Below are 26761 nucleotides of genomic sequence, written 5' to 3'. Positions count from 1 at the left end.
ACTAAAATGTATTTTTTATATATATATTAACATATAAAACAGTCATTTTAAATTGTAATTATATTTCACAATATAACAACTGTATTTTAGGTTGAATACATTCAATTTTGGTGAGCATAAGAGACTTCTTTCAAAAACATAAAAATCGTATTGCGACCCCAAACTTTTGAACGGTATATATATTGATGTATTCATATATTTTTATAGCAAGGTATTTATTAAGTTTCACTTGAACTATGATGTTAAGTTCACCTTAATGTTGCGTGGGTTGTGTACCTTTAAGGGACCCTTTTCTCCTTCTCCATTTTATTTCCTCCATTATTTAAAACCACTCAAACTACTTTTTTTCTCAGTGAACTTGGACTGCATCACAGAGTGCCTATGACCTTGCCTTTACCTTCCCCCATTTCATTTACATTTACATCCATATTTAATCGTTCAGCAGATGCTTTTATCCAAAGCAACTTACAAATGTGGAACATCACAAGCAATTTGTCACACAAGAGCCAATAATATATACAGTACCACATTGCAGAGTTTATAGAGTAAGCTACAGTATTACAGAAGCTGGAGCATAAGTGAAAATTTAAAAAAGTTTATTTATAGGACATGCCTTTTTTATCATCATAGTTTAGCCATGCTCACATAAAGTTTCTTTAGCTCTTTCTTGGAGGTTGTGATGGTCTTTCTTGCTCTTTCTTATTCAGAACTATGGACTAGAGACAGAGAACCTGAAGACTCTGACCCATAAGTTGAACGCATCAGCCAAGAACCTGCAGAACTTCATAACGGGCCGGCGGAGGGGCGGTCACTATGACGGCAGAGCCACCCGAAAACTTCCCAATGACTTTCTGACCTCTGTAGTGGACCTCATCGCTGCCGCCAAGAGCCTCCTGGCTTGGTTGGATAGGTTAGTCCTGCAAAGAGGCGCAAACACAGCCCACACTCAACACAGATATGCATACAGACACATTTTCAAACATTAAACAGTGCAGCTGCATATATAGTGGCCCTAAAAGTATTGTTCCCTATAGTGAAAAATAAATATACTGAATTGTATTTAAAATAGATTTATTTCATGATAGGTATACTAAAAATTGTTTGACATGTCTATGTACTAACTGAAAATACACTAGTTATTTCATGCTTTCATCAAGCATACAAACTTAGTGCACTACAAATTAATTAGTAAAGTATACCTTTTACAAATGCAATTTCTTCAACAGCTTCAAGTTCAACGCATTCTATACAGTTTCACGTTTATTTTCACGCACCGCTTACCGCCTATATTGAGACTTTTCTCTGCAATTCGCAGTCTTTAAATCCATATAAATTGATGGAGAAATCGGTTTGCTTATAGCAGTACTTGTAACAGTATAGAAAGAACACAAAGTAACCCCAGTTTTGCATAATACATACCTGTGTGGTCGCACAACTGCTAAACCGAGTGTTCGAATCCAGTCCGTAGTGTTTCCTACATTCATGTACATGCTGTTCCCATTGTAACTGATGTTCTCCTGATAAGTGAGTTTACTGGTATACTGGGGGGTGTCTGTAAAATGTCAGTAAAAGGTAAATTATTAAGCTGTGCCATAAATTATAAAGATTACTTTATTACATTTGAAGCACACAATAATGATGCCACTAGCATACTTCTAGTTTACTTCGAATGCCATTACAATGTGTTTTAAAATCACTACAAGTAAAGGATAGTATGACCTCAGCTTGTTATCAGTATACTATTAATGTATGTTCCATACTCTTTTAGTGTAATTTAATTGCAAATGTAATGTCACCAAAAGTTTATGCTGAGTGAATTTTGCACATCAAAATTTAAATACAAGAGTAGATACTGTATTAAAGTGTACTTAGGTATACTTTGAATAGTTTCACTTTAGCACAAACAAGTATATTTAATACAACTTTAGTTTAACTTCAGCACTGCTTTTGGACAACTAAAATGCATTTAGTACAACATTAGTTGTTCCAATTTAACAGACCACAAATACATTTAGTTATACTAAAGTACATATGAATAAATTGTGCTTAAGTATAAAATAAATTCACTAGGGTTGTTATTGTTAACTAAAACTACTAAAATTTGTTTTCGTTAAATGTAAATAAAATGTTAAAATTAGATAAAAAAGATAAAAACTTAAACTTTCATCTATTTCAGTTAGTTGCCAATGCAAGATTTCTATTTTTTGTTTAAGTTGTGGTACTAAAATTACTAATTAACCTAAAAATAAAGCTAAATAGAAATATAAAAAAAATAATAAAAATTAAAAAAAGGCCATAACATAATTACTTAAACTACTAAAATTGAAAAATGAAAATCTAGAAATAAAAGCTAAATCAAAATGTTATTAATTATAAAAAAATACTAAAATATTAATATGTTGGACACTTTAGTTGACTTAAAAATGTATGGATGTTTTTGCTATTTAAAGATAGATTGTTTTGCATTTAAAGGTAGCACAAGCACATTTGTGTGCACATAAAAATACTTGTTGAGGATAAAACAATAGATATATTGAAATGAAGTTAGTTGGGATAAATTGGTTTGCAGATGCCACATGAATTGATATTTTGTAAAGGCAATTAAATGAATACATTTAAAGTATTCAAATGTGTCCAAGTACTTTTAGGGCTGCTGTATTTATTTACAAGCAAACTCAAAGTTCAATGAAAGCAGCCTCAGTAATCCTGCTCTTTTATCTACCATGCGTACGGTCACATGACCGCTCATCTCGGGTAAAAGGCTTCATTGTTTCGAACCCATCAGTGAGGTCATGCGAGAGGCCACAGATGACACGATCATGCCGATTTCCTTATGTAACACCCATGAGCAATCAGCTGACAAACAAAAGATGAGTAAAAAGCTTACGTAAGTCTCTTCTGTTTTGGAAGAGCTGGCCCTGAAAGCGGCCAGCGTGTCTGCTAAGCACTTCTGTTTGTCTCTCAAGTGTGTGTGCACAAGGTCATGTTTTTGTGAGTTTGCATTAATTCCTTCATCAGCTAAAGCTCTCGTTGGCCACGCCTCCTCGTTAGTGCAGTACGCCAAGTCTCCTGCCTAACCGCACACACTCATAATTTGTGAGTGCAATTAATCTGCTGCTGCGTCTCCCTAGATTATTCCTGGCCTCCAGGTCTCCCTCATTTATTCTCCCCAGACAGGATGACAGCAGGAGTGTTGTCCTGGGTGATCATATTAGTATGTTACAGTCTAATTATTCAGTGTAAGATATGAACCCTGGAGTCAGATATGCTGGTCAGTGCACTCATTAAGATAAATGATGCCCTTGTACTTTCTTCTATAGAGAGGATTTTCTGGGTTAAGGTTTATACCATCTAGTCGACTAGTTGATCGGTTCTTCTAGTCAATGTCTTGGGTCTTTCACACTGCAATGCATTGCTGGTATCCGATAGGCTATATGAAGTGTTCACGTACACGTTTTCTGTGAACCGACCTGGAACGAATAAAGTTGTTGACTGAAGCTGTAAGCAGGACATGCCTGAAAATGACAAAGATAATCATGTATATGTGTTTTTATGATACAAAGAAAATAACGGTAAAGAAAACCAAACATTTCCTAAAATATTTTGAGGGCACATACACTACTGTTCAAACGTTTGGGTTTGATAAGATTTTCTTGCGCTCACCAAGGCTTAATTTATTTGATCAGTAAAAACTGTAATATTGTGAAATATTTTCAGCATCATTATGCCAGCCGTCAGTGTCACATGATCCTTCAAAAATCATTCTAATATGCTGATTTGATGCTCAAGAAACATTTATTATTATTATTAATGGTGGAAAAAAGTAGTGCTGTTTAATATTTTTGTGGGAAATGTGATGCATTTTTTTCAGGATTCTTTGATGAATGGAAAGTTCAAAAGAACAGCATTTATTTGAAATAGAAATCCTTTTTAACATTATACATGTCTTTAACTTCAGTTCAATTTATTGTCTTTGTTGAATAAAAGAAGTGAAAAGTATGGAAAACAACTGACCCAAACTTTTGAACAGAAGTGTGTAAAATACATTACTAAAATTTGTTGGGGCCCATGAAAATGTTGGCATGGCAAGTAAAAATCTGACATACTCAGACCAGGCCTTATTGTTTCTTACTGTTGAGCCCAGTCTATTCTGTAATATAAATGCATACTGTACTTTTCATATTTAGCAAAAAGATGTATGCTGTAATAATAATAATATGCTTCTAGCATATTAACAAAATCAGACCAAAATTTTTTTATTATGGCCACAGTCACAGAAGGGAACAGCATGGTCTAAATTAAAGACTCTCATAATGATAGAAATACAGTGATCTTTGCAGTCTGTGTGATGGGGCTGCCTGAGCCTCTGTGAATTAGTGCATTGGAGCGAAAAATCCTCTCTCTCCTCTCGCTTTCAGCGCTGTCTATCTGTCTCTCTCTGTTTTTGTTACTCTTCATCTCCCTCCCTCTCCACATGCTACTTGGTTCACCTCCTTTTAGCTCTCATTCCTCATCATGAATGTCCTCCATTGCCTGACTCAGTTCGGCTTTGGCAGTGCAGCAACAGCGAGGAAGGTTATACATAAAAAATGGTTGTGATTAGAAGTGATCTAATGGTTAATGGCAGATGTTATTTCTTCATCAGGTCTCCGTTCGCTGCCGTAGCAGACTACTCCATGACCAGGAATAATGTGATTCAGCTGTGTCTGGAGTTGACCACAATAGTTCAGCAGGTATGGACTGAAACACTCAATTATAACATTAACATATCACCTTCATCTTTTTTTCAGGGATAGTTTACTCCAAAATGAATATTTTTGTAATTTATTAACTCCCACTTCATTCCAAACCCAAAATATTTTTCAAGCTCCAAAAAGCATCCAAAAAGCATTTTAGGGCTGCCAAAGTAAACTTGTTAACATATATATATATATATATATATATATATATATATATATATATATATATATATATATATATATATACACTCACCTAAAGGATTATTAGGAACACCATACTAATACTGTGTTTGACCCCCTTTCGCCTTCAGAACTGCCTTAATTCTACGTGGCATTGATTCAACAAGGTGCTGAAAGCATTCTTTAGAAATGTTGGCCCATATTGATAGGATAGCATCTTGCAGTTGATGGAGATTTGTGGGATGCACATCCAGGGCACGAAGCTCCCGTTCCACCACATCCCAAAGATGCTCTATTGGGTTGAGATCTGGTGACTGTGGGGGCCATTTTAGTACAGTGAACTCATTGTTATGTTCAAGAAACCAATTTGAAATGATTCGAGCTTTGTGACATGGTGCATTATCCTGCTGGAAGTAGCCATCAGAGGATGGGTACATGGTGGCCATAAAGGGATGGACATGGTCAGAAACAATGCTCAGGTAGGCCGTGGCATTTAAACGATGCCCAATTGGCACTAAGGGGCCTAAAGTGTGCCAAGAAAACATCCCCCACACCATTACACCACCACCACCAGCCTGCACAGTGGTAACAAGGCATGATGGATCCATGTTCTCATTCTGTTTACGCCAAATTCTGACTCTACCATCTGAATGTCTCAACAGAAATCGAGACTCGTCAGACCAGGCAACATTTTTCCAGTCTTCAACTGTCCAATTTTGGTGAGCTCTTGCAAATTGTAGCCTCTTTTTCCTATTTGTAGTGGAGATGAGGGGTACCCGGTGGGGTCTTCTGCTGTTTTAGCCCATCCGCCTCAAGGTTGTGCGTGTTGTGGCTTCACAAATGCTTTGCTGCATACCTCGGTTGTAACGAGTGGTTATTTTAGTCAAAGTTGCTCTTCTATCAGCTTGAATCAGTCGGCCCATTCTCCTCTGACCTCTAGCATCAACAAGGCATTTTCGCCCACAGGACTGCCGCATACTGGATGTTTTTCCCTTTTCACACCATTCTTTGTAAACCCTAGAAATGGTTGTGCGTGAAAATCCCGAAATACTCAGACCGGCCCGTCTGGCACCAACAACCATGCCACGGTCAAAATTGCTTAAATCACCTTTCTTTCCCATTCTGACATTCAGTTTGGAGTTCAGGAGATCGTCTTGACCAGGACCACACCCCTAAATGCATTGAAGCAACTGCCATGTGATTGGTTGATTAGATAATTGCATTAATGAGAAATTGAACAGGCGTTCCTAATAATCCTTTAGGTGAGTGTATATATATATATTCTTTTATAAACAAGTTTACTTTGGCATGTATTTGTGCATTTTATTTAAATGATGACAGGATATTCTTTTTTGAGTGAACTGTCCCTTCAAATCCCATATACATCAAATTAAATGCAAAGTTAAGAAGTCTCTTTTGACCTAGAGTCTATCTTCTGTTTCACCCACACCAGTGTCACGCCATACTTTAGGACTAAATCTCTTTTTCGAGGATGCATGGAAAGCAGGGTGAAGTTTCTAGGGCAGAAGGTTCTTTAGAAGGAGGCCATGGACATTTTTTTCTCCTTCTCAATTTTCTGTCCTGGATTGAAATAGTGCTGCTCTGGCATGGGCCATTGAGGGCGAGCACAGAGTGACTGTCCCAGGTGGGAGAAAAGCGATGTGTCCCAGAACATGTATGAAGACCTGTAGAATTTGCTCTTTATGATATGTCCTGTGAAGTGAAAAATACCACACTCTGAAGGGCCTTTCACGCATTCAAACTTTATATAAAGTTGTCCTCTCCCTTCATTAAACACTAATGTGTATTAGCTCAATCTTTATTTACTCTCCTTTGAATCAGGCTGTGATGTGTAGGTTGAGTGTTGAAGGAGATTCCCAATATGTTTAAGATTAATCATGAGTGTGGCCAGTCGAGATCCCCAAGCTCCTTCACCCACGGGCTGGAAATTAGACTACCATTAAGCAGAGTGGAGGAAATGAGCAGATGAGAGGAGGAATAGGAAAAGTGTTGCACCAGGTTCGGTGTGGGAGGATGACTCATCTTCTCCTCAGCTGTCTGCTCAAGACAGAGAACGCTGCCTTTGGCTATTTCAGATAGGTGCAGGTCTCTGTGCCAGCAAGCATCTTTTCTTATTTTGTTTTACAAGCAAAGCTCAGCTCCTCATATGAGACATCCCAAAACTCTGTTTATTACCCATTAGAGCAGAAATCAAATGTGTTCGTATCACATAACTGGGAAGCATTTTATAACTTTTGTTGATATGTCATTAGCAAATATTATATAATACTTCTGATGATTCACCATTGAATATATATTAATCAAAGTTTCATGACATGAATGCACATGAACTATAAAGCCTTATATAACCATTTAGCATTATATAACACTACAGAAAAAAATATTTTAGTATCTTTGTTTTCCAGTATAATATATAAAAAGGAGAAATACGTAAGAAACAGAATTGCATCCGAGGACTTGTTTTTAGAGTATATATGTCAAATTAAGTTGTTGTTTTTTTTTAAGCATAAATCAAACTAAATTTAGTGACATTTATGCTTAAAACAAGAACATTTTGCAGTGGGCTAAGAAAAACAAAACTTAATCCATTATTAATATATATTCTTAATATTAAATAGTGTAAATATAAAAATTTACTATTTTAAATATTTTAAAATATAAAATTCTAAGACAAAATAAGAACATAGTATTTTTTACTGGAAAACTAAAATACTGATTATAAAATTTTTGTGTTATAAATGAAATGTATTATGCAGTTTCAATCACATGTAGTATTTCAGGTATGAGGTTGTAAGTGTGATGATATTAGAATGTAATTTGTTAAAATTTATTTTTCTTTTCTTGTGTTTTAGGATGGCACAGTGTATGAGACAGAAAATAAGATACTGCATGTGGTAAGAGTGACATTTATATTCTCACACATCCTCTTGATTAATTTACATAAAGCTCCTTATCTAGCTCCTCTGTTCAAAAATAGAAATCTGTGTCGAAGTGAGAAAAAAAAGAGAGCGAGAGTATGTGTGAGGTGAGTGAGAGAGAAATACATTCACATTTGATTCATGCAGTCTAGCCCATGCTGCAGTGTCAGTCAGGGTACAGCTGGCTCTCTGCTATAAATACCATTCCTGGCCACATTTCATCTGAGAGTGACAGTGAGAGAAAGAGAGAGTTTGCGTTTACAACCCCAGGAACACCTTTACTGATTAGTCACCAGCAGCAGATTGAGGGAGAATCGTGATTGCATGGATCAATTTAAAGAAGGCAGTATGATCATGGAGAATTATGCTTATGAGAGCATCCTGGTCACATGATTACTTCATAAAACAGTGCATCTTGGTGACTCTCGATCTCAGCGCAGATGGTGTTTACGAAGCTGTGCAGTGAACATGCAACGAAATGATCAGCATATTGTAGCCCAGGAGCGGCTTCAGCTAGAATACTTGAGTTCTGAGCCTCTCTTGGTCAGGACATCCAAAATGATTCTCTCTGTCCTCAGTGTAAGACACTTTCAGGTGTGTGTGACCACATCATCTCCCTCTCTTCGGACCCCATGGTGTCCCAGGCCGCCCATCTGGAAGTGGTGCAGCTGGACAACATAAGGTCCACCGAGGGACTGGTGGGTATCTGGATACCTGATTTCTTATCTCTCTTCTTATGCACAAAATTCAGGAGGTTTCCAACTAGGATGTTTTTTTAATAACAGCATTTTAAATCAAAAGCCCTTTAAATGATAAATAATAAACAAATATTACTAATTTAATGCATTAATTCAGAACAGTTTATTATCAACTGTTCAGCGAAAAGATGAGGCGTGTTCCGCCGCAAACATTCCCTGGTGCTATTTTGCAGTTTCAGAAAACAATTCCGCCACTGACCAGGAAAAACGTAGTCTAAAGTCAGTGGCACGTTATTCAGATGCTATTTTAAGGGCGCATGCTTGGCCATAATGTAGCATATGCAAAACGTGCATACACTTTGCTTCTCTCATCAACACAGACGCAGCAGTTCCCATACATAATTACAAGGAAAAATATCACCACACGAGGGAAATCATTGTAGTGTCCATGAAGATGTGAAAAAATAGGCATAAATCTAGCTTACACATTTACCCAAATTATTATACGCCTGTTTAACCGAAGCTAATTTGGGTGGGTTTCTCCCATCGCCATACAATGTCACAATGTCATGAGAAAGTCGATCTCCTCGGCTGTGAACCGCTCCTGGTGTGCGCCTGGCAAATCCGCCGTTATAATAGCAATCCGCCATGAAACAAGCGCGCCTGCTTTTAAAGGGAATGTGAGATGACGCTCTGATTGATTTATTGCATGTTACGCCCAAACTACACCTATGAGTAATGTAGCTACTTCAGACCAACCGATTTTAGATTTGCGTCGGGCGCAAGAGTCATTTATCATTTATTCATACTTGCGTTAAAATAGGGCCCATTGAGTGTTTAGCAGCATTTGAAGCCACGTTCACCCCATCTTCATTAATGATGGTATGCTGGTAGTTGTGTTTGTGTGAGCTTCAGGCAGTAATATTTCACAGATACATATAGACACACTTGACACTTTCAGTATCCGCTCAATAAAGCCTGAATAGAGATAGATAAAAATAAACATTCACACACACCCTCTCTCTCCCACTATATCTCTCCTTTATGAGACTGTGTCAGAGTGGATTTGTGCTTGCATATCATGTCAGCAAGCTACTTGCAGTGTTTTCTCAGTGTGTGTCCGATATTTTCAGGCAATGGCTCTAAAGTGTCTTTCTCCTTGCCCTAGGGCATGTACATCAAATCAACCTATGATGGCCTACATGTCATCACTGGCACTACAGAGGGAGTGAGTGGTCATTTTCAATATTTCAGTACAATATTTCATCTCAGTATGACATGCATGGACAATTGGTTGTACATGTAATCTTCTAAACAATTGTGTGGAATCCAATGGCTTTCTCTCTGTCCCTCTTCCTCTTCCAGTCACTAGCTGACCGCTGTAAGAAAATCCATGCTGGTGATGAGGTCATACAGGTCAATCATCAGACAGTGGTGAGCGTTTCTATTATACACAATAATTTTACCTTTTACCTGCTAACATGACTAGATCACTCCTTTTCATTACGCTTCGTAATGAAGAATTTTTTTTCTGTTTTCATTTTAGTTTCTATTAAAAAGGTATACTTTAGTATATCAAAAGTATACTCCTAAACTTTAACTGTAGCCTTATTATTACACAACAAGATGAAAATGATTGAATAAATGATATTAGTCATTACTCACATAAAACTCACATAAAACAAAAAAAATGTATATATTATTTATATGAAGCATGCTTTGTTTGAAATGTTTTGAGAAAAATTAAGAAAAACCTTTTTTTATTATTGTTTCATGTTAAGAAATACACTGCCGTTCAAGGGTCAGTATGGTTTTTTTTACATATATAAAGTAATACGTTTATTCAGCAATGGCACATTAAGTGACAGTAAAGACATTTATGTTGCAAAAAAATACAATTTAAAATAAATGCTGTTATTTTCAACTTTCTATTCATCACAGAATCCTAAATTTTTTCCAACTTTCATAATAATTGGAAAATGTTACTTGAGCACTACATCCGCATATTTAAATGATTTCTAAAGGGTCATGTGACACTGAAGACTGGAATAATGACTGCTGAAAATTCAGCTTTGCATCACAGAAATACATTAACATAGAAAACTGTTATTTTAAATTGTTGTAATATTTCACAGTATTACTGTTTTTACTGTATCTTTGATCAAATAAATGCAGCCTTGGTGAGCATCAGAGACTTTTGAATGGTAGTGTATAGTTTTCCATCTTTAAAAAATCTTTAATTATTTGTCCAAAATGTTAAGACGTAAATGACATGAAGAATGACCCCCTGTTAACAAGACTACAAAATGCTTGTGTGCTCTGGAATGTTATCTGATTCTCTTGTGGTGAGGTCAACACGTGTGTTGGACTTGCATAGGTGGGCTGGCAGCTGAAGAACCTGGTAAACTCTTTACGCAGCAATCCCGCTGGGGTGACCCTCACGCTGAAGAAACGACCTCAGAGCACTCTCACGTCAGCCCCAGCCTTACTCAAGAACATGAGATGGAAGCCCCTCGCCCTGCAGGTACTGACGGGATGTGTGCGGTATGAGGATTAAGTGGTGTGTGTGAATTGATGATATGCTGTGGCATAGTCCCCCAATCTTTTTTTAGCAGCATTAAGAGCACTCTTCCCCTCCCTTAGGGCTTTGACCAACTAGATTGCATGGCAAATCTTCACTCCACTCTCCCCCCACCCACTAACCTTCCTTTTTTTCACTTTCATCTTTTTACCTCTAATCTGCTGCTTATCCTTCTTTCCACAATCTCCTCTCCAGCTTCACCGGAGCCCCTGTGCATCAGGAAGCTTTACTGTGGCCTGAGAGGAAAATGTGGAATGTCGTTTTAGACGCTTGACTGTGCAGTGTATAAATTGCACGTATTAATTTTTTCTTTGCCGTTTCTATTGCACAGCTGACAGTTAACAAGACACGCTGATTGTCATGACAACAGTTGAAGACATTGAGACGGCATTTTATTTACACAGCCGCTTCAGCGTGCGCAAAGTGTTTTCTGTTTTAAATACATAAACGCAGGAGGAAACAGACTCAGTATGACTGTACACTCAAATCAAATGAGATGGATATTGCTTTTTTTTCGCATGTCTTCTTCCACAAAGACACACAGGTCAGGTTATTCTGCCTTTAGGATGAGGGTAAAATTATTTATTATTTTTGTTGACTTTTAATTTGACTTCATTTCCTTTAGTAGTTGTCATTTAATTTGCGGTAATTATATTTCAGTGATGAAAATGTTGTTAAATCAGTAGTTTTTGTATGATAACCCAGGATGCCTGAAGGTCGCAAGACCGAAAGCTTGCTATTAAATTGATTTTGCACAGTGTTTTGAGTGTGCGGCTGCTGTATTTTTACAATTCCTGATGATTTAATGTAGCAGCACCTCTCTACAAGACATTTTTGACGGATGAGCGGTGGTTCTTTTCTATTTTTTCTATGTATGATAACCCTTGAAATTTTCATGAAATAATAAAAATATCACCATTTTTTGTCATTAAATAACTACTGTATCTAAGGACCTATCTGTTGCAGAGATGTAGCTGTATCAAAATGTATGACCTGGAAAGCTTTACATTCTATTTTGGGCATCATATTTCTATACAGCAATCTGATAAAGGGTTGGATTCAAATGCATTCTAAATATTTGTCACAAAAACATTGAAAAGCCATCTTGGTGATGATGTACACTAAATGTTTGGGGTCACTAAGATTAAAAAAAGAAAATAAATTAATACTTTTTTCCAGTAAGGATGCATTAAAATGATTAAAAGTGATTTATAATGTTACAGAAAGTTTCTATTCCAAATAAATGTTGTTCTTTTGAACTTTTTATTCATCAAAGTATCCTGAAAAAAGTGTATCACAGTTTCTTAAAAGATGATTTCTGATGGATCATGTGACTCTGAATAAATTGCATTTTAAAACTTAATACAATAGGAACTAATTATTTTTTAAATTGTAATAATATTTGACAATATAGCTGTTTTTGATCAAACATAAACGCAGCGTTTCTTTCAAAAACATTATATAATCTTACCAACCCCATACTTTTGAACGGTAGTGTGCATGTGAATGGTGAGGACATTTGTAGACTTATTTATGATGTGTTTCTTTACCTGCAGTAAAATAACAAGCACTCATTATCGACAAGTGAAAATCTGAAAATGACTTGTATTAAAACTAGGGCTGTCAAACGATTAATCACGATTAATCGCATCCAAAATAAAAGTTTGTGTTTACATAATATATGTGTGTGTACTGTGTATAATTATTTTGTATATAAATGCACACATGTATATATTTAAGAAAAATATGTTATTTATATATACAATGTTTATATTTATATAAAATATACATTATATATAGGCTACATTCATTCTATATACAGTATATACATGCAAATATTTCTTAAATACACATGCATGTGTGGGTATTTATGTATTAAAAATAATTATACACAGTACACACACATATATTATGTAAACACAAACTTTTATTTTGGATGCGATTAATCGCGATTAATCGTTTGACAGCCCTAATTAAAACGTTAAAGTATATTTGAACAACTTTCCTAAGGGATGTTGTAAACGCTAAAGCTAACGGTACCACTGTTTTTAGCCCATCATCCCCCCGAGCCCCAGCAGCAGTGTGGCCACACCATCCAGCACCCTCAGCACCCCATCCAGACGGGACAGCTGCGCTCTACAGGACCTCTACATCCCCCCTCCCCCTGACGAGCCGTATTCACCCAGGTACAGTATCACAGGCACACACACACAGACAAAAATAACAATCTCTATAACAAGAGAACAACAGACTAGTACACTGATCCAGACTGTAAATATGTATGAATATGTGTGAAACACCTCAAACCATGCACTTTTTTTAAAGAGAGTACAAAAGTTTTGAGATGGTAAGGTTTTAATGTTTTTGAAAGACGTCTCTGATGCAGAAAAATACAGTTAAAACGTATTACTGTGAAATACTACACATTTAAATAACTGTTATTTTAATATATTTTAAAATGTAATATATTCCTGTGATGGCAAAGCTGATTTTTTTTGCATCATTACACAGTTTTCAAAGATAATTTGCACTGGAAATCATTTTTCTCTAAGAAAGCTGTAATAGAAGTTTTTTCTCACCATTGCAGAGATGAAATGGGGAATCTGACCAGTAATTGCCAGCAGGCCGCTAAAGGTTCTAATTCGCCCAATTCCTTCTTGGATCAGGAGTGCCGGAGGCGATTCCCCCTGTTGGATGAGGATGCGGTCCTGTACTGTTACGAGTATGATCAGAATCAGGGCCCTCCACCCGTACGCAGGGACAGCACTCCCACATATGGTACATGCTTTCTTACATGATGATGTTTGATCTTTACAGGCTAGCTTCAGTGTCAGGAGAGGTTGTCTTTTCATGCTGGTCTCTTTTTAAGTCAGATTCAAGTTTGTGGTCTTGCTAGGGTGACGAGGGATCAGTCAGTCAAAACTCAGAAGGGATGTTTTTATATCTGCAACACAGAAGTATATTACATTAAAATGGCCATAAATAATTGGAGTAAACATAACAATTGAGTTATACTTGTACTCCTGGCCCAATATGTGTATTGTGCAGTAATTTTTTATTTTCGATTTCTCTGTGCTTGTGTACTAGGACGGCTGAGGCCTATTTCGATGCCTGTAGAATATAACTGGGTTGGAGACTATGAAGATCCAGCCAAGCTGAAGAAAGAGATCAGAAGAGGTGTGTGTGTGTGTGTGTGTGTGTGTGGGTGAGTGTTGAGGGGGATGTTTTTTTATCTCTTTTACTTAGGTTATACTAAACCAAGAATTTCATCACTTTAGCAGCACTGCCCTCTCCATTTGAACATTTTAAAATCTTCAGCCATTCCATTCAGATTGTCCTGTGTCCCCTATATTTACCTATTTTTTTGTTCTGGGATCTGTCTGCCAGTATCTCGCTGGCTCTTCCTTTGAGATTTTAGGATTTTTTGGTTTTGCATTGCCATGGTAACTCCAACATAGAGGTCTTGCCAAGATGCTGGCTTCTCATTGGTTGAGGCCAGGATTTGTTGCTGAAGGAGTAGGAGCAGAGAGAATGCTTTCTTTAGTCATGCTAGCAGAATTTATATTAAATTTGTACATGTTCAACACTGCACCTTTCAGCCCTATTCTTTGATCATGAGACCTCTGAATAATTTGATTTCAACTCTAAGCATTACATTATTTAAAAGGCAGAATCAAATATGGTCTATTAAATTTAAAAAACAGACAGTGCATTGAAAACGTGCTTTGTCCCATTTCTTTTCATAATCAGTATACTGTGGTTTCATAATCCCATACATGTATTGACAGAAAACTCCCTGCTGCGATATGTGAGTGAGGACAAGGCAGGGACAGAGGAGTACCACACAGGACGTCGAAGCAGTCGGCGTAGTAGAAGAAAGAGTGAGAAAGGTGGAAGCCCCGCCCACTACACCCTAGTCCCCACCCTCCAGATGGACTCGTTGGCCACACCCACATCTGAAACCTCTTCTGTCTATCTTGTGAGTGTTCTGAAGACAACTTAATGTCATTCAAGATTATAAGGGACACAGCATAAGATGATTTAAATCTTTTATTTATTTACTATCTTTCAGACATTTGATCGATCGTCCATGCTCTCCCGGTCAAAGAAAGTTAAGTTAAGAGGTGAGATGTTAAATTCTACTAGCTCTAAAACCCTGTCATGTAGTTATTGACACATTGCAAAAGTATTTTAATAATTTTAATCAGACAAAAAAAAATGTGTCATGTTTTCCCAGAAAAATATTTAATCATCGTTCAAATTTTGTCAGTAGGTTTAGCTTTCAGATAATCTCGAGAAATCTTAAAGAATTGTGGTGGGAAAAATAAACCATACATTTTTTATATAATTAAAATAATAATAATAAAAATATTTTACAATTATTAATACAATAAAAATGTATATGGAATGTTAATAATATATATGAATGTTAATAGTTTGAATAAATTTGTTAATTTTGTTACTATTATCAGTTTATTATTAAATATATTATTTAATATTATTTAATATTTTTTATTCTGTTTTATTTAATAATATAATATGTTGTCTAAAAAAATATTTTTAAATGTAATTTGTTTTTTCAAGGATGTTTGAATAATTTGACCGGAAACGGGGGGAAAAAAATACTGATTGAGAAAAGGATTTTTGCACGGCAGTTATTTTTTTCTACACACATTCATTACACAGTCTCACTCTGTATAATTGTTCTGTCAAGACGTTTCTCTGCCATTATATGGCAGTACATCAAAAATGTCACTGTTTTGATACTATTCCTGCCATTCCTTTCATTCATAATGCCAACGTTGATATCTCTGATCTCTCTCACTCTCTCTTTGTCCTTCCCAGCTGGATCCCTGCCCTCCATTAGTAAGCGGCGAATCTCCTGCCGAGACTTGGGTCAGGGTGATTGTGAGGGATGGCTCTGGAAGAAGAAGGATGCAAAGAGCTACTTCTCTCAGAAATGGAAGAAGTACTGGGTCGTGCTGAAAGAAGCCTGCCTATACTGGTACACCAATGAAGAGGTGAGGGCACGAGGCCATTCATCTGCATAATGCAGTACCACAGAACAAAATGGCCCATTAGACTGTTTAGATAAACAGTTTTTCATTTCACTGTTCTCTGTTCTTTCTCAGGATGAAAAGGCAGAGGGCTTTGTCAGTCTGCCTGAGTTCAACATTGATCAAGCCAACGAATGTCGCAAAAAGTTGTGAGTGGTATTATAAACTAGAGATGACAGTTTATCATACAATAGCGGCATTGAGTGTTTTTCTAAATGCGGTTTACGTTACTTAAAAAACATAAAAAGGGTAAACAAATCAAATTCACTACACTGATTCCCTATGGAAACAGTCTTACTAATCTGTGCACCCCTAATAGCAGTGTATCAAGTATTTACCAAACCAAATCGAAAGCAGTGAGAAACAACCCTTTCGGAAAGGCCAGCATGTTTTGATTGTCTATTTTTCTTGCTTGTTTCCAGTGCTTTTAAGGCTTGCCATCCTAAAATCAAGAGCTTCTACTTTGCTGCAGAAAACTTGGATGATATGAATAGGTAAGATGAAAACATGTCTATAAGAAACAAAAAAGGCTCATAATGTAATCTGAAACATTGTCAATTCCTCATGAATTCTCTTGCACGGTCTCCCGAATCTCATTTTAATGTTCCCTTAGCTGATCAAAGATACTAATTTTAGTAACATCCCAAAAGACCCTTTCAGCTCTGCATTTCAGCAGTGCAAAGAGCTCCCCAGGTAACTTTTTTTATGTTTGTTCACAGGTGGCTCAGTCGGATGAACATGGCGGCAACAGCTCACACAGAGCAGAAAAGGATCCGACAGGATCATGGTGAGAAGATGCCTTCATGCTCCGCTAAGCCTGTCAGATCAATTATTCTCCCACTCTGACTTTGTGTGGTCTGGACTGCAAGTCCTATAAATATTTGCATATGAAGTACAACATGTTGGATGCATGTATAGGGCATTTAAATTGAAATGCAGGAAGTCATTTTTAATCATTCGTCAGAATAAATTTGTTTTTATACCATAACGCTATAATTTCATGAATAAATGCTACAATGACGATGACTAGAAAATGTATGCACTCATCTTTTAAAGTCCCCCTACAGTCAGGGGGGGTATTTAAAATAAAAAAATCCAATGAAAATAATTTCTTCATGCCTTAAAATAGGTTGAATGTAACTCTACACCCTTGCTTCACTTAGTATACGCAGATCCATGAATATGCATACTTGTCCCCACCTCCACTTAGTCACACCAGCTCAGAATACCTGTTGTAACTGTAGTAAACGCTACACAAGAAGGGCAAGTAGAAATATTGGTTTAATCCAGACATATATGTTTGAAACAGTAACTGATTCAGAAGAAGATCATATTTACAGGGTTGACTACAAGTCAATAAATCAGAATGCGTTTTATGTATGCTCTCTACAATGTCGGACACATAATGGTAATTGATATGATTAGCATTTGGCTTGACTACGTTATCAAACAGCTAATGTGTTGCTAATGTTACACAAACCATGTTCAGTTCACGTTAACCATCTCAGAGTCAGACAGCTTCCTTCAAAATCAGCATCCTTAGAAATGCTTTGGACATCATAGAAAGTCAGTGGAGGCATGTAGTTCATCATAACATCGTAATAAACATCATATACATAATTCACCTACTATATTGCTATTTGTACCAAATTTTTCCTGTTCCTTATTTAAAGGTGTTTTTGTGCTCACTGTGTTAAAATGCCCAAAGTGCTTGATAGGAATGATAGCACGTTGACGGGATCGTTTACTTGTTTGTAGTGATGTATGTCTCGAGACCGGTCTTGGTCTCGAGACCACTTTTACGTGGTCTCGGTCTTGTCACGGCCTTGACGGTCTTTGGTCTCGGTCTTGTCTTGGTCTCGGACCTCTCGGTCTTGTCTAGGTCTCGCTGTCTCAGACCGACATAGTGGTCAGGGGATTGAGCAATACAATAACGTTACTACAATATCCACGACGATATCCGCAACGTATTGAAGCGCGCGTCCGAGTGAAGACAGTGCGGTGCGTGCGAGCCACGCGAGAAAACACTGTATCCGCGCCACTGATCGCAGCGGCAACGAGCACTTTGATCACTTGATTTAAAAAACACATATCATGTAAAGTTTTTGATATATTAATATTTAGTAAAACACATATCAGTGACATGATGGGTTTTACCTTCATTCAGGAGATTTTGGGTAACTGCACAACTGACAGATGACTTTGAGCGCACCGCCAACGGTGTGTGTGTGTGTGTGTGTGTAACCATAGCGACAAAAACGACCAACTTTCGGATCCTGCACTTAAGCCTATAATTTCGTTTTAAAAAATATAATTATGTATTTAAAAGTTGCAGAATGGATTCATTTGGAGACTTCGAAATCAGCAGAGATAGGCAGGCAAATGCAAAACAACATTTGACAAGTTATTGCTTAGCTTCAACACTAATGTTTTTTTCCCCTCCGGTCTCAAATTGGTCTCGGTCTTAGTCTCGACTTGGTCTTGGTCTCGACTTGGTCTGTCTTGGTCTTGGTCTTGGTCTTGTCTTGGTCTCGATACCATCTGGTCTTGGTAGTGTCTTGGTCTCGGTTTAGGCGGTCTCGACTACAAGTCTACTTGTTTGTGACAGGGGAGAACAGGGGCGGTTTCAAACCGCATTTTTAGACTCTGTTTGGTACACTGCAGTTTTAAGGAGAAAATACTCAGCAATGGTGTTGACTGATGAATTTATACATGGCTTGTCTTAAGTATATTAAAAACACCACATAGACATATAAACAACATTACAAACTTGATTTTCACCACAGGGAGTCTTTAAATGAAGTTTATTGTCTGCTTTCTGCAGCCATCAAATTTAAGTATTGGACTTCCCATTTGTTTAATGGATATTTGCTATCATTTCCTCAGACTACTGGAGCGAGAGTGACCACGAGGATGCTGATCACATGCCCTCAACACCCAAACAGGACAGCCCTCCACCTCCGTATGACACTTATCCACACCCTACCTCAGTAAGTCATGTCTTTCTTTTTTTGTCTGGGTTTCTGTGTTTACACTGTGTTTAACATGTGAATTCTTGCTGAAATGTAATTGCATTATGGGCCAATACCATGTTACTCATGTCACTCATGTTACTTATTGAACTCTCCGAAAGCTCCTCGTTCCAGGCAAAATCATGTAATGCAGCTCCTCACATACACTACCATTCAAAATCTTGGGGTCAGTAAGATTTTTTTAAAAGGGACCTATTATGCCCCTTTTTACAAGATGTAATTTAAGTCTCAGGTGTCCCCAGAATGTTTGTGTGAAGTTTCAGCTCAAAATACCCTGCAGATCATTTATTATAGCATTAGTTGTAAATGCAATTTTTTTTTAGTTGAAGTAAAAACATGCTGTTTTAAAGGGATACTCCACCGTTTTTTCATATTAAACTATGTTATTCTCTTATCTAAGACGAGTTGATACATACCTCTCTCGTCTCAGTGCGTGCACTGAATCGCTCTGTCGGGCGGAGAGCTTTGAGAGCAGTTAGCTTAGCCCCATTCATTGAATATGGGCCAAACAGAGATGAAGTTAGAAGCGACCAAACACATCCACGTTTTCTCTATTTAAATATAGTTACACGAGTAGTTACACGACCAAGTATGATGACACTAAATAAAATGTGGCGCTTTTTATAAAGCGGGTAAAATGAATAACTATAATGTATGGCGGAATAGCACTTTTGGGAGCACTTCGACTCGGCGCTGTAATATCTTCACTCGTAAAAAGTCCTCTCTCCCTCTCCATTCATTCAATCATTCTAATATGCTAATTTGATGCTCAAGAAACATTTCTTCTTATTATCAATATTGAAAACTGTGATAAAAAAAATCCAGGATTCTTTAATGAATAGAAAGTGGAAAAGAACATTTGAAATGTCTTTACTGTTAGTTTTGATCAATTCAATGCATCTTTGCTTAGGGTGACCAAACGTCCTCTTTTGCGCGGACATGTCCACTTTTTACATACTGTCCGGGGCGTCCGTTTTTTTTTATTTATAAATTCATGAAAATGTCCGGTTTTCACTGTGTTTCATGGGTCCATTAAGCGTATACTTTAAATTGACTGGCGCTTGACTTTGCACACAAAACATATGAAACCGGCTTAGGTTCGCCCCGTCTTGTTAGAATCAGTGCGTTCCTCAATCCGCAGCGGCTCCAAGCAGAGAGCACGTCAGAAAACAAAGGCCTGTGTGTGTGTGTGTGTGTGTGTGTGTTCATCTCAGCCTCATTGGTCTGTCACTGCTCGTCAATGTCAGAATATTCCAATCAAATCAAAGTAGGCGGACTTTATGTTCATTTCGGTCGTGATCCATGTAAAGCAGAATGCATGACCTGCAAAGCTGGCACGTACATGTCAGTGTCAAATAAAGGTGCTAGCGACCTAGAAGCCCAAATAAGAAAAGTATAGGCTACAAGAGAACATCAGGAGGATTGAAATAATTTTTTACTGAAATAGTGTACTAGATTTTTTATTTTATTTTAACATATGGCCATGTAAAGAAATAGTGTCATGTAAAAGGTGTTAAAAGCTAAACTATTTAAAAAATATATATATTATTCCATTGTTGCGGGCCAAATGTTGAATGGAAAGGATGTATTACTTTATGTATTAAAGTACAATAACATGCAAGGTTGTGAATCCATTTGTCAAGTATTTTTTGATGCATTCACCACCCCAACCACGCCTCCACCCCTTAACCACGCCTCCCCAAACCACGCCCCTGTCCTGTTTTTTGAAAACTAAAATATGGTCACCCTATCTTTGCTGAATAAAAGTATTAATTTCTTACAAAAAAATCGTACTGTCCCCAAACTTTTGAACAGTAGTGTACTCCATATACATAAAACTTAGACTGAAGGAAACAAATGAGGTGATGCAATGCAGACAGACATGGTGGGACAAGAGAAGGGCAGAGAGGAAGGGAGAGCAGGAGGAAGAATGAGGTGTGAAGGGGTGGACAGAAGGGACATGAAGGACAGATTAATTATTTAGACCCCAGGGGCGATTGTGGCCACTGTAAATTCATAGTCAAAGGGCACTTTTTTTTAAAGGAGGTCCTCTGGCTCCAGCCCTCTGTAATCTTAATGAAGGAGACGCAAATCAGTCCTTTAATCCTAAGCAGGAGAATTGTGTGTGCGTGTGTGTTGCTGTCTCAGACCGTTCCATCCAGGCAGAGCATAACTAAGGGTGACAGCAGTGAGCTTGTAAAAGACGACACCAGGGAAAATGGAAAACAGGGATATAAATGCCCCTCTTGTTGTCCTTCAATTTGGATTTATGCTTCTTGTTGTAAAATATACCAACTAAAAGGTGCTTGCTTGCATATTGTCTAACCCACTGTGTTACAGGCGAGTCCGTTCCAGGAGTCCCAACACATCCGCCCACCCTCCACGGAGACCATCCAGTCCCGCTCACCCCTATCCGAGACACATGGGGGCAGCGTAAGCAGCGCTAGCTCTCCGGGCCGAAAGTCTTCCAGCCAGCGGCGTTCGTGGCAAGACCTCATCGAGACTCCCCTCACCAGCTCCGGCCTCCATTTCCTGCAGACTCTGCCATTAGACGACTCTGTGTTCGTCGATTCCAGCCGAATCGTGCCCGTCGAGCTCCGCCGCCAGTCGACGCTCCCCGCCCATCACGGGCTGCCGCCAGAACACTACGCCCCGCCCATTACGCCCACCCAACCCAGCCAAAAGTCCTTCACAGCTGTAGGAAGAGGAGAAGAAGGAGGTGGAGTAGGAAGCAAGCACCGCAGTTTTACTTTGCCCCGTGACAGTGGTCTTCATGCTATCCTGGCTGCCAGCAGTGCAGCTGAACACGCAGATGCACAGCGATACCACCTGGGCCGGGCCCATGCCAGGGATTCAGGTCAGGAAACTGAGAGACGGTTGTGTTCCTAACTTGCCTTTGCCTACATATATATGCAGAGGGAAGTTAATGGGTGAGTTAGCATGTGTAGGCAGAGGCAAGTAAGTTGTTACTGGATTTGGCGGTCTGGTTTTCCCGTGTCATACTAGGGGCTTTCCCACCGGAGGAACCTTTTCATAGTTCCTAGAACTATTGGCGGAAGTACCCGGATTTTGGCGCGTTCGCACCGCAGGAACTAGGAACTATTTTAGTTCTAGGAACTCTTTTTGGAGGAACTAATTTAGCTCCTACTTCAGAGTAGGGTTTAAACCAGCATTATAGGAACTATCCGTGACGGTAATGTACACTGATTGGCTGAACGCAAGCGAAACACCAGCAACCACCATTTTTAAAAAGGCTGTGTAAACACACAGATTATAGCCTATATATTTACTCCACAAACTAACTCTACGAACATGGAAAACAGTGATAGATAGGCCTCTTAACCTTTACGCTGATGAGAAAATCCAACGCAACTTTGAGGGGACCAAGCGAAACATGATTATTTCTGCTCAGCTAGCAACACTGTACATCAACCACACGGCATACGCTACTAACTTTTCATTACTGTCTACTTTCTATGTATAATAGTTCTATCTAATAACATAGACAGGACTGTTAGACAGATGGTAAACTAAAGAACACGGAGAATGCGAGCACAATTTTTAATAAATTATTATTAAAATAATAGTAATCATAATTATTATTCATTATATTATATACATTGTTGTTCATTATTATTATGTAAATATTCATAACATTTATTCAGATTAATAATGATAATAACAACCATGGTATTGTTGTTTTTTTTCTTGACATTTAAGAATAAGAATATTTGAATAAATATTATGAATATTTTGACAATCATGATATTATTATAATGATTATAAATAATGAATAATTATTAATTATTGATCTAATACTGCTTATTTTTGTTTAACAAATATGCAGAATTGATTTTAATTGTTTTATAAATATTTTATGAATAAATAATAATAATAATAATATGTTATTATTAATAATATGTTTATATATAAATAATATATATTATTATTTTTATATCATAGTATTGTTATTTTTGGCATTTTATTTATGCAAGGGTGTGTGTGTATGTGAAAAATTATTTACATCTCTGTTTTGAGCTGTCTTATTGTTAAGCTTCACAGTTTTTTAGAATTTTATTTAGAACTAATAATTTCGATTGTAATTCACTAGAAGGCATTACAATCACAATAAGAATCTCAATCTTGCACTTCTGTAGTTTTGAGAACGGCTTGATAGCAAGCTGACAATAACTGTATTCACCGTTACATTGTTGTTTTATTTGGTGGGTATCATGATTGAATTGATTTTTTTGCTAAATATCATTGAGGGGATGCTGCATTTTGCTTCAACGCTCCAGTTATTTGCATTGTAGCCTGTAATGATAAACATATTGCTGCTTGATTCAGATGCACTGTAGCTGCAAATCTCAGCTGAATACACATCTCCCTTAAGACCTCCAATAGCCTCATATTAGGTGCAGTCGTACTAATACAACGTGACAGCTCTCATCCCTGTCTATCCTTTTTCATCCCTCCTTTCTGTTCCACACATTCATGGTTTCTCAGAACTATACTGTGCCTCACAGCACACGAGGAGGAGTCCCTTCAGTCCGTGTTAATGTCTTCTCAGAATGGAAGCAGAGGAATATGGCCTCAGGGCCATTTGCTCTCTCTTTCTTCCACCCTGAGATCCCTGATAGTCATTGTATAACAGCTAATGTGATCATTACAATAAACACACCACATCTAATTCTATTGTTTTGTACTATAACAAAGGTTTTCAGCCTTAGATGAAGAGATAGAGCTGAGAATCCCTTGTGTAACATTGAGTGTTGGATTTTAATCCTGCCCTATATTAACATTCATTTAGTAGCCTACCATATTCATGTATTTAAATGCTTTATGATGATTTTTAAAATAACCATTACTGATATACAAAACTATATACTTAGCATTACATTTGAATTTGAATACATTGCAGTTTTGGGGATAATAATGGTCATTGCGAGTAACTCTTCACTGCCCTCTGTAGGTTCAGATCGGGAGCGCAGGCACCAGGCTGACTCATTGGGCGATTTGTACAGGGCTCTTGAGAGGACTAGTCTATCACCTGTCAATGAGCACAGGTCCTCTTCTCGATTAGAGTACAAGCGATCATTCGTCCGTCGCTGCAATGATCCGTTACTCAATGAGAAGCTGCACCGCCTGCGGATCCTTCAAAACTCATTCAAGGTACAGCTTTCAGGGGACACCGGTTGCGGTCCTGGTTTACTGCTTTCCCTGAGCAACATGACCACAAAAAAAAGCACTTTTTAAAAACATAGTTCATAGCATAAGTGTAAGATGTGGGGACACCGGTTTTAAATCCCGAATTCAAATTCCAACCTAACATATTCAAAAGTTTCGGGTCAGTTATTTTATTTTTATTTTTTTCAAATTCTCCTATGCACACTAAAGCTGCATTTACGTGATTAAAAAATACAGTAAAAACAGTAATATTGTGAAATATTATTAGAATTTAAAATGACTGTTTTCTGTGTTAATATATTTTAAAATGTAATTTATTTATGTGATGCAAAGCTGATTTTTCTGCATCATTACTCCAGTTTTCAGTGATCCTTTAGAAATTATTCTAATAATTATGCTGATTTGCTGCTCAAGAAACATTTCTTACTATTATGTTGAAGCAGCTGTGCGGCTTAATATGTTTGTGAAAACCATGCATTTTTTTCAGGATTCTTTGATGAATAGAAAGTTCAAAAGAAAAGCATTTATTGAGTTTTTTGTAACACTATACATGTCTTTACTATCACTTTGAGCAATTTAATGCATCCTTGCTGAATAAACATATCAGTTTCTTTGAACAGAAATCTTGCTGACCCCACACTTTTGAACAGTAGTGTAAATCTGAACTTGACTAAACAATTTTTGGGGACAAAAAGAATTTCACACTGGAAAAAAAAACCTTTTTATTTTTCGAGTGGCATGTGCATTGGTAGATGATTATATAATATTCAGTTTAAAGCAAGTGATCTTCAGTGGGTAAAACACAATTGAACTGATCAAAGACTTTTTTTTGTAGAAGATGCCATGATGCTTCTGCTTGGCAAAGTTAAATGCACTTAATTTCTTGTTATTTTCACCAGGGGTATTTATACTTCAAAACGTTTGGATATTTGCACATCAACTTGCACATCAAATGTCTTTGAAAAAAAAAATCTTTGTTTTATGTCTTGTGATCATAGAAGTGTGTTGCATAATTAATCGCTGTGTCTTGTTTTGACAGGACATCCCTCTTCAAGAGGCAGAAACTAAGATCATCCATCGGGATGTGTAGCCAGAGAACGCAGCAGGGCACAGCACCAGTCATTCCAGCCATATCTGCTAAAAAAAGATCCATTCTCTCCATCTCTTTCCCTGGAGGGTTCATCTTAGTCGCTTTTATCAAACATCTACATCTTTCTTAAGGAATATTTTTCATTCTTTTACTCTGTTACAGTGTTCATGAATTTCCTCTCATTGCACTCACTTTTGTTTTGCTCTTGCACATGCTAATATTGGCATTATTTTGTATGTACAGTTCTTTTTCTTTTTGAATTATTTGTGTTTGTAATAATGACTTTGGCCTCCATTTGGGGCCAGATAACTGCACTTCCAATGAACTCTACCCTATAGTCTCTCATGACTGAAAGAAAAAAACACAGGGAATGAATAAAACTACTGATATAGAAATTATTTTGTTCTAAATCTGATTTGCATGGCCATTGTCTGGTTAATAGATTTAATGTCTGTGTGTGATGTGTCTTACCTGAGAGTGTTAATTCCAGCTAACATTTTTCAATGGTAAATGTTACTGTGACTGTAAGAGAAGAATTGACAGGATGTAATGATTGCGTGTCTGTGTGCGGGTGTGTGTTGAAAGGTTTGTTTCAAATAATGTATGTTGTAATATTCTGACAGTTTGCACCCTAGCAGCAAGATTCTTGCAATAATGTTGAGCTAAAACGATTAATTAGTTTGACACTGTCTATTTTTGTAAGCATGATATTTATTGAGATGTTTGTACATTGTTTTGTATGCTGAACTATGTGTTATCTGAAGATAACGGCAAGTGTAAATCCCTTTTAATGTGTTCCTGAAATATCTTTAACAAAATGAAACTTTCACGTGAAAGCACCAGTGTTCCAGTATCTCCAAAAAAGTAATTTTATCAATAAATTGTTTGATGTTTTGACATTAGTTTAAGTTCTAATGTGACTTGTTTGGCATCCCATTTGTGAACATTTTGATTTTATTTTTTATGGTTATATATTTGGAGGGTTGGGCCATCAGGACAGTTCAGTGGATTCGGTTATTTTATTTCTAAAATATTTTATGATATTTGGGATTTGTGTAATATCACTGCTGATATCCTGATGATGAAAGCTGTTCTGTACTTACATTAACCTATATTTAGGCACTGCCTATAGGCATTCAATGCACATGCTCACAAACGTGCTACTCGGTTTAGTTCAGTTGGCAATTAAATGCTTGGAATAAAGCCAACATTATGAGGGAAATGGTGTAAGGACTCAAATTAGGGCACCCTTATCGAA

The 26761-nt window shown here is 37.3% G+C and overlaps 1 protein-coding gene across 2 annotated transcripts in view; it reads left to right on the top strand.

Moving 5' to 3' along the window:
* cnksr2b (connector enhancer of kinase suppressor of Ras 2b) overlaps window positions 1-26405 on the top strand; it is a 41069-nt gene extending 14664 nt beyond the window's left edge. The window contains exons 3-22 of one of the 2 annotated variants that reach the window (XM_056237087.1): window positions 708-910; window positions 4646-4733; window positions 7793-7834; window positions 8437-8556; window positions 9725-9784; window positions 9922-9990; window positions 10934-11080; window positions 13190-13323; window positions 13725-13915; window positions 14225-14314; window positions 14926-15116; window positions 15210-15261; window positions 15983-16158; window positions 16270-16343; window positions 16617-16688; window positions 16914-16981; window positions 19081-19184; window positions 21567-22083; window positions 24199-24398; window positions 25453-26405. In XM_056237087.1, coding sequence (XP_056093062.1) covers window positions 708-910; window positions 4646-4733; window positions 7793-7834; window positions 8437-8556; window positions 9725-9784; window positions 9922-9990; window positions 10934-11080; window positions 13190-13323; window positions 13725-13915; window positions 14225-14314; window positions 14926-15116; window positions 15210-15261; window positions 15983-16158; window positions 16270-16343; window positions 16617-16688; window positions 16914-16981; window positions 19081-19184; window positions 21567-22083; window positions 24199-24398; window positions 25453-25503 — 2649 coding nt within the window. In that variant the 3' untranslated portion in view covers window positions 25504-26405. Of the gene's footprint in view, window positions 1-707; window positions 911-4627; window positions 4734-7792; window positions 7835-8436; window positions 8557-9724; window positions 9785-9921; window positions 9991-10933; window positions 11081-13189; window positions 13324-13724; window positions 13916-14224; window positions 14315-14925; window positions 15117-15209; window positions 15262-15982; window positions 16159-16269; window positions 16344-16616; window positions 16689-16913; window positions 16982-19080; window positions 19185-21566; window positions 22084-24198; window positions 24399-25452 lie in introns of both variants that reach the window. The other variant, XM_056237086.1, reaches the window with a different exon arrangement.
* The last annotated feature ends 356 nt before the right edge of the window (window positions 26406-26761 follow it).

This window comes from Rhinichthys klamathensis, unplaced genomic scaffold (assembly GCF_029890125.1).
Source record: "Rhinichthys klamathensis goyatoka isolate OS25496 unplaced genomic scaffold, OSU_Roscu_1.1 h1tg000477l_1, whole genome shotgun sequence".
NCBI lineage: Eukaryota > Metazoa > Chordata > Actinopteri > Cypriniformes > Leuciscidae > Rhinichthys > Rhinichthys klamathensis.
The sequence above is the reverse complement of the archived record's forward strand: the minus strand, read 5'-3'. Positions and strand labels throughout refer to the sequence as shown.